The 8,764-nt window shown below is 52.5% G+C and overlaps 1 protein-coding gene across 1 annotated transcript in view; it reads right to left on the bottom strand.

Annotated features, from left to right (window-relative positions):
* CCDC25 (coiled-coil domain containing 25) overlaps positions 1-8,764 on the bottom strand; it is a 14,509-nt gene that overhangs the window by 2,827 nt on the left and 2,918 nt on the right. The window contains exons 3-7 of the mRNA XM_009895456.1: positions 6,252-6,303; positions 4,941-5,016; positions 3,615-3,718; positions 1,558-1,760; positions 481-526 (exon numbers count right to left, since the gene is read on the bottom strand). Of these exons, the coding sequence (XP_009893758.1) occupies positions 481-526; positions 1,558-1,760; positions 3,615-3,718; positions 4,941-5,016; positions 6,252-6,303 (481 nt within the window). The remainder of the gene's footprint in view (positions 1-480; positions 527-1,557; positions 1,761-3,614; positions 3,719-4,940; positions 5,017-6,251; positions 6,304-8,764) is intronic.

Here is an 8,764-nt window from a genome sequence, read left to right as displayed (position 1 = left end):
TGGCTGCCCCATCCCTGGAGGTGTTCAAGGCCAGGTTGGACGGGGCTTGGAGCAACCTGGGCTGGGGGGAGGTGTCCCTGCCCGGGGCAGGGGGGTGGGACTGGATGGTCTTTAAGGTCCCTTCCAACCCAAACCATTCTATGATTCTATGAATTAGGGAGAACTCTGTTCATGAGCCCAAACAGCTCACATGGATAGTCAAACCTGGTGCCACACTTAAAGCTCTACCTTGGGTGGGAAGGGGACCGGGAGGACTTTGCCCACATTTCCAGCAGCACAGGCTCCTCCTGGCTGGCACACAAACAACAGAGCACTCTCAGAAAGCGGAGGAAAGTGGCAATGTCCTTCACCGAGCAGGGGTGACGGAGATGTGCTCTGTCATGCAGGAGTCACCCAAACCAGACTGCAATGCGGGAGCTGTACCGTCAGAATCCCGCATTGAATTTCAGCCGTCTCTGAAAGGTTTCTGTGGGCTCTCACCTGATTGGAGGACATGTTCTCAGCCTTCATTAACGATGAGTAGCTCCTGGAAGAGAAATGACATTATCCTGAACGATACGTTTTCCAAACCCCCACAACAGAGAGGCATTTGGATAAAACAGGACCAAGTGCCAGAAAAACACATTTTTTTCCTTTCTGGACTCAAGCAGTTTAGACAAGTATTTGTTTATCTCCTACTCTTTGGCTAATTAAAGGACAGGCACCACGCAGACTCCTCCACATTTTCGTTCAGGAACTACCAGCTAGGTCATCCCAGGAGGTAGAAAATCCTCTCCTTTGGGGGAGGGCCAAGAGGCAGCTCTGGGGCAAGGTGAAACCAGCAGGCAGGCCCCTTCCTCGGACGTGCCTGCTGCTGACTGCTCAGTTCAATCTGCTTCTCGAAGCCCTTCTCTCTGAGCTCTCCACGTGTTGAATCACTCAGGAAATCCCCCAGTTTTTCAAATCGCGGTTTCACTGGCATTCACAGCTAAACAGGACTTACTAAAGCTTAAAAGGGAGCTTTTGGGGCCAGCCAGCGGATACGTCCAGTGCCGCGCGGGGCCGTCAGTACCGAGGAAACAAGCTCACACACGCTGCGGCACGGAGAGAAAGGTCAGTATGACATTTCAAAACGCCACCCCTCATTCCGTGTTCAAAGGAGCGTGCGATTGAGGATTCACGCAGGTTTTAGTCGACACCAGGACGCAAGAGGAAGCTGAAGAACTCTAGCGGAGGCTCAGCGCTTTCCAAGGCTGGCGCAAAGCTGGAAGGAATTGCTCCCATCCCAGTGACGGAGAGAGCCCAAGCGGCTGGCCCAATTTCACCCAACTTAGGGCCAGGTTTCAAAAGACACGGTCCTTTCTATTTACAATGGTTTAACGTCCAGGCTTGTTTTAGGAGAAACGGGGAAAACGTATTTATCCCGAAGACAAAGGAACTCACTGGGCCATGCAGACGTCTATGCCAGAGCGGGTCAGCTGAACGCTGAGTAACGCCGGGCCGCTATTAAACAGAAACTGCTGACCCGTGACTCTCTCCCACCGCCAGCAAAAGCTGGCGCTACAATTTATTACTTACCTAAGTTCTTCCAGCTCTTTCTTCTTCTTCATCTCTTCCTTTTCCTTCCGCTTCATCTCTTGGATCTGGGCTTTTTTCTCATTTCTCTCCTCTCTGTCCCGGGCTTCCTTCTCAGCAGCCAGGTCTGGGAAGCGCTCCACTTTTGTCTTCTCGAGCCGGTTCAGGATCTCGTTCACCTTCTTCTCCACCGTTAGCATTTTTACCTTTGGAGTGGAAAGAACTATGATCCTTATCAAAGAATACTTTTATTCCGGCGCTTTCTCAACGGAAAGAAAACACCCTATTTCCACTTTACACATGGCTGAATCCCACAAAAACAGATGCTCAGGAAAATCGCTGCCACCGGGGCCTACTCAGCAGGTTGTGTAACAGCAAAAGGAGGCCCACTCCCAACACTCAGCAGCACATAGCTAAGAAGCATAAACATTGCTAAGTACATACATAAGCATGACTAATTTCGTTTCTTGGCACATGCCTCAACAAAGAGGCCAAGAGACAAGAACCGGTCTCTGCCGACTCCTGAAGAGGTGGCAGGAGGTCTCCGCAGACCGTTTTGGGATGAGAAGCTCACGTGCTGCTTGTTGACTGCAGGGTTTTTAGCGTCTCTTGCCGGGCTACAAGACCTGTTGTAGTCAAACAACTGCATCTCTAGAGAGCCTTCTCTCCCAGCAGCCAAGCTGTAGAACTAAAATTTAAGCATAACGTTATCTTCGGACACTAGGTCAGGCTTGGGAATAGCTTAGTACACTGCCCTGACCCTCCACCAAAGCTCAGCAGCTCTGCCTTTTTACAGGTTTAACAAATTCAGAGGCAGTAGAGGGTGAGACAGCTCTTGGAGCAGAGGTGGTAAAACTAACACAGCGACAGACACCTCCAGGACCCCCCACGGCCCTCCTTTGCACAGCAAATCCAACTCCTGAGCCCTTCCGGACAGGCTCCCCAGCCGTGATCAGAGATGATTTCAGCGGAGATAAAATTCAAGCAGATGGCACAGCCTAACACGTGATACCATTCGGCATCAGCAACGACTCGTCAGCTACACCGTGCTGCGGTTTGGAAACACACGCTGTACCGGCTACACTCTGCTACCGGCTGACACTCAACCGCCGATTTTCAGGTGATGTTCGGGCAAGTCCAAACACCCCCCCCGGATCTCTCTTGCGCTTCACGAGTGGGTGATTCACAGAATCACCGAATGGTCAGGGTCGGAAGGACCTTCTGGAGATCATCCAGTCCAACCCCCCTGCCAGAGCAGGGGCACCTCCAGCAGTGGCACAGGACGGCGTCCAGGCGGGTTTGGGATGGCTCCAGAGGGGGAGACTCCCCCACCTCTCTGGGCAGCCTGTGCCACTGCTCTGCCGCCCTCACAGCAGAGAAGGCCCTCCTCAGGTGGAGATGGAACTGCCCATGGTCACCTTTGTGCCCGTTCCCTCTTGTCCTGTCACTGGGCACCACTGGAAACAGACTGTCCCCATCCCCCGGCACCTCCCTTGAAGGATTGATCAGCGTTGAGAAGATCCCCCTCAGTCTTCTCTCCTCCAGACTGAACAGCCCCACGTCCCTCAGCCTTTCCTCAGCAGAGAGATGCTCCACTCCCCTCAGCATCTCCGTAGCCCTTTGCTGGACCCTCTCCAGCAGATCCCTGTCCTTCTTGACCCGGGGAGCCCCGAACTGGACACAGTGCTCCAGATGTGGCCTCCCCAGGGCAGAGCAGAGGGGGAGGATGACCTCCCTCGCCCTGCTGGCCACACTCTGCTTGATGCCCCCCAGGATGCCATTGGCCTTCTTGGCCACCAGGGCACATTGCTGGCTCGTGGGCATCCTGTTGTCCCCCAGGACTCCCAGGTCCCTTTCCACAGAGCTGCTCTCCAGCAGGTCAGCCCCAACCTGTACTGGTGCAGGGGGTTATTCCTCCCCAGATGCAGTACCCTACACTTACCCTTCTTGAATTTCACAAGGTTAAGGATTCCCTGGCTTAGGGCAAACGCTGAAGACAATCCACCCTGCTCCTAACACGGAAACGTTCCAGTCTGACACCTGTAAGTGCAAACACTTACATCCTTCTGCCTGTGAAAGCCGATCTGCCCCACGTCCATGTCCGCTGTCTTCTTCAGGTTGGTCCACGGCGTGTACACCACATTGACGTTGTTCATCTTGCAACCTAAGGGAGAAAGAAAGGAGGGAAACATTTCCATTCCCTGCCTGCCGAAAGAGGCCTTAAAGTCTTGCGTGCGCATGGAAACCGGCAGTTATTCTTGTCACAAACATTACTAGCTAGGCAAGAAAGAAGAAAAGGGAGAAGTCCTTCCAGTGTTACAGTGAAACAGAAGAACACCACGACATCATTTTCTGCAGTAACATGAGCGCTGCGGCAGTGTTAACGAACTCCAGATGGAGATCATCTTTGCCAGCAGAGCAATTGCTATGGAAGGGGGCCCCAAGGTGGTGTTAGAGAAGAGACTGCAAGGCCTCCTTGGCTCCGACAGCAATATGGAGGCACAAACGGGACTTTCCGAGATTTAAAATCCCTCCTTCCGAAAGTGTAACGGGCAGCCCCGGCAGCTGCAAGCGACATCTGCTTCCTGTAAGACCCGCAGGCACAGGCTTAACAGAGAGCACCACAGCAGGTGGTTTGATCCAAAAACCAGAATCACAGAATGTTCCGAGTTGGAAGGGACCTCTCGAGACCACCCAGCCCCACTCCCCTGCTAAAGCAGGACTGCCCAGAGCACATCCCTCAGGACTGCATCCAGGCGGGTCTTGAAAACCTCCAGAGAAGGGGACTCCACCCCCTCCCTGGGCAGCCTCTGCCACTGCTCTGTCACCCCAACCCTAAAGAAGGGTTTCCGTCTGTTGGAACGGAACTTCCTCTCTTCCAACTTGTGCCCATCGCCCCTCCTCCTGTCCCTGGGAACCACCGAGAAGAGTCTGGCTCCATCCTCCTGCAACCCCCCCTTTAGATACGTGTATGCCATAATAAGGTCTCCCCTCAGCCTTCTCCTCTCCAGGCTAAAGAGTCCCAGCGCTCTCAGCCTCTCCTCATACGGGAGATGCTCCAATCCCTCAGTCATCTTGGTTGCCCTTCGCTGGACTCGCTCCAGCAGTCCCCTGTCCCTCTTGAACTGGGGAGCCCAAAACTGGACCCAGCATTCCAGTTGTGGCCTCACCAGTGCCGAGTAGAGGGGGAGAATGACCTCCCTCGACCTACTGGTCACACTCTTCCCTATGCAGCCCAGGATGCCATCGGCCTTTTTGGCCACCAGGGCACATTGCTGGTTCATGGACAATTTACTATCTACCAGGACCCCCAAATCCTTCTCTCGTGCGGATCAGAAACGCTTGTCACAAGTACCTCACCCCGATCTCCCCGGAATCAGTATTACCTTGAATGCTGTTCGCCTTCACCAGGTGGGCACAGTCTATCAAAACTTCTTTAGGGATGTCATCCACCGTCTGCCCCTGTGACAGAGCAAAGCAACGTGAGGGGCTTGCGGCGCTGTAGGGACTCATGAGCACGCGAAGGCCGGGAAGCAGGGCACGATGCTCTGCAAACACAGCCACGCTCCACATTTTACAAGACTGGAGTCTTCCATGGCATTTTTAAGTGGAGGATCGAAGCACCACAAGCAATTTAGCGATCTGCACCCTGTTTTTCTCAAAGGTATTCTCCCAGGTTTAGTGGGGTGATGGATCCTAGATAGATAGAATCACAGAATCACGGAATTTTCCGAGTTGGAAGGGACCTCTCGAGACCACCCAGCCCCACTCCCCTGCTACAGCAGGACTGCCCAGAGCACATCCCTCAGGACTGCATCCAGGCGGGTCTTGAAAACCTCCAGAGAAGGGGACTCCACCCCCTCCCTGGGCAGCCTCTGCCACTGCTCTGTCACCCCAACCCTAAAGAAGGGTTTCCGTCTGTTGGAACGGAACTTCCTCTCTTCCAACTTGTGCCCATCGCCCCTCGTCCTGTCCCTGGGAACCACCGAGAAGAGTCTGGCTCCATCCTCCTGCAACCCCCCCTTTAGATACGTGTATGCCATAATAAGGTCTCCCCTCAGCCTTCTCCTCTCCAGGCTAAAGAGTCCCAGCGCTCTCAGCCTCTCCTCATACGGGAGATGCTCCAGTCCCTCAGTCATCTTGGTTGCCCTTCGCTGGACTCGCTCCAGCAGTTCCCTGTCCCTCTTGAACTGGGGAGCCCAAAACTGGACCCAGCATTCCAGTTGTGGCCTCACCAGTGCCGAGTAGAGGGGGAAAATGACCTCCCTCGACCTACTGGTCACACTCTTCCCTTCACCCCCCACGATGCCATTGGCCTTTTTGGCCACCAGGGCACATTGCTGCCTCATGGACAATTCACTATCTACCAGGACCCCCAGATCCTTCTCCTCAGAACCACTTCCCAGCAGGTCCACCCCTAACCTATACTGGTGCCACACTTGGTGTCAAGCCAGAAATCAAGCGTTCTGTTGGCCCACACCAAACTTCCCCCTCCTCCCCACAATATTTGGTAACAGAGGCTGTAAATTCAGTCTCCCCACGCTGGTGGTTACCCCCACCCTTAGGGAGCCCTGCGGATTTCAAAGGTTCACGTAGATAAAGATGGTCTTGGGCACAGGAATCACAGCAGAACGGGCATGTGCAGTTCTTATGTGGGGGATTATTAATGTTTTTAAATACACACGTCGCAGGATTACCTTGTGTAACCGAAGGTACACGTGTGCGGAAGAGAGTTTATCCACATGAAACCTACAGAATAAATAAAAAAAAAAGCACATTTATCAGAGGATAAGTGATGGTCATCTGTTCTGAAAGACTCACTTCCTAACAAGTGACAAAACAGCCACTCCACGGACAGCAAAATTATAGAAAGGTTCATGATATACATGTTTAAAGCAGGCAAGGGAGTCAGAGCCTATCCTTCAAGAAACATCAGTCCTCTCAATGGGAGACTGAAAAAATAAAAAACCTTTTCCCCTCCCTTTTTTTTCTCTTTTAAATGCTATACTACACGCAGGCAACGGTCACAGGACGAGCCTACGGATGTGGGGATTTTTTCTCTTTATTCTTTAGAGAAACAGCCAACTCATGAACTCTGCGGCAGGCACTGCTGGTTACACCACTTCCATGACTGGTCTCAAGCTTATCGAGCAAAAAAAAAAACAAACCCCAAATTTCTCACTGGTCACTACTAACGGTCCATGGAGCCCAGTGCTCTGCCTCCACCAGTGGGAACAGGAGACGCTGTCACAGAGTCACAGAATGGTCAGGGGTGGAAGGGACCTCTGGAGATCATCTAGTCCCCCCCCCCTGCCAGAACATTGGGAAGTGCGTTGGATCTAGTGTCTGGGAAGCGCACCGGATCTACTGGTTTCAGTGGGTAGCAATCCTGACAGCAGGTGAACACCAATTCTGCACTCACTTCATCCACTGCCTCCAAGATTTCACAAACCTTGAGCACCCCCCTCAGCCCTCTCCTCTCCAGACTGAAGACTGCTCTCCGCTCCAGTCCCTCCTTACAGCACGGCTGTTCACCTCTTTATGGCTCCCGCTGCCCTTCTCCAGACCTCTTCTAACTTGACTGTGTTTTTACCACGACCACCTATTTTTTCATAGAATCGCAGAATGGTTTAGGTTGGAAAGGACCTTGAAGACCATCCAGTTCCAACCCCCCTGCCATGGGCAGGGACACCTCCCACCAGCCCAGGTTGCCCAAGGCCACCTCCAGCCTGGCCTTGAACACCTCCAGGGATGGGGCCTCCACAACCTCTCTGGGCAACCTGTGCCAGTGCCTCACCACCCTCACAGGGAAACACTTCTGCCTCATGTTTAATCTAAACCTGCCCTCTTCCAGTTTAGAGCCATTCCCCCTCGTCCTGTCACTCCATGCCCCAGTAAAAAGTCCTTCCCCAGCTCTCCTGGAGCCCCTTTAGGCACTGGAAGGCGGCAATAAGATCTCCCCGGAGCCTTCTCTTCTCCAGGCTGAACAGCCCCAACTCTCTCAGCCTCTCCTCATGGGAGAGGTGCTCCAGCCCTCGCATCATCCTCATGGCTCTCCTCTGGACACCCTCCAGCAGGTCCATGTCCTTCTTCTGTTGGGGACTCCAGAGCTGGATGCAGTACTCCTGGTGGGGTCTCCCCAGAGTGGAGTAGAGGGGCAGGTAGTTTAAGTCTCTGTCCCGAATCAACACTCCCTCCAACCCCGTAAACCTCCAAGGACAGAGTAGGGGGAGAACTGATCTCACGTCCCAACCTTTCTTTACACCACTTTATTTTTAACATAACAGGACTTTGTCTTTCCTGCTGCAAGACAGAAAACCCTCCAGCCCCAACACAAGAACTCTCACTTGCAGCTCCTCGAGCCTCCTATCCCAATTCCATTGGACCCCTTTAAAGCAGAAATCAGTCTGAAAGGTGCCAGAGACCGTTAGGAGAACAATTCCCAGGAGACCTCTGCAAGATGACCTATGATATTTTGTTGAGATGGCACTAGGATAAGAGAAAAAGCAACACGGATGATGGTGTGAAGTAGAAGATACGAAAGAGATGGGAAAAGACGACTTTCATGGTTCAGGTAATTTGAGGATGAATCTCAAGGTCACTCCTAAATAACAGTATAGACATACCTTAAATCCTGTAGCGATAGGACAAACGTGAGACCGAAAATGAATGTGATACTGCTACAACAGTGTGTTATTCAGCTGAAGTACAATCTTTTCTGCTAGAAAAGAAACAAATATTCCTCTGCCAGTTAGCTGACTGCTGACAAAACATCCTCTACGGACCATGCTAGCTACTACCTGTTCAACCTCCAGTTCTACCAAGACACCTCAGCTCATCGTGGCAAAGGCCACCTTGAGGAGCGAGAAGGAGCACAACCCACACGGTGATTCTTGTAAGAAACTGTTAGCGAAGGAGAAGGCAGCAACTGCCCTACGTCTGATCTGTGCGACAGCGCCTGGAAGCAAGTAAACCCTTTCATAAACATCTCACAAACCTCGTCAGTCTGGAAAGTTTATGGACTAATCCAGCCAGCAAAGATATCACCGATTCCTGGTAAAAGGATTGGGAACTCCCCACTTCTCTTGTTTTTCTCTTCTGATGAGATCTTAAGAGTCAAAACCGATTCACGTATGTCAGAGCGCTTCCTTCTGCCCGCCTGGCCACAGCTCTAGTGGGTCTGCGTAGAGCAGACACGGCTTTCACCCAG

This window comes from Charadrius vociferus, unplaced genomic scaffold, assembly GCF_000708025.1.
Source record: "Charadrius vociferus isolate BGI_N301 unplaced genomic scaffold, ASM70802v2 scaffold41, whole genome shotgun sequence".
NCBI classification, from domain to species: domain Eukaryota; kingdom Metazoa; phylum Chordata; class Aves; order Charadriiformes; family Charadriidae; genus Charadrius; species Charadrius vociferus.
Note: the sequence above shows the minus strand (reverse complement) of the source record. Positions and strands in the feature narration are given on the sequence as shown.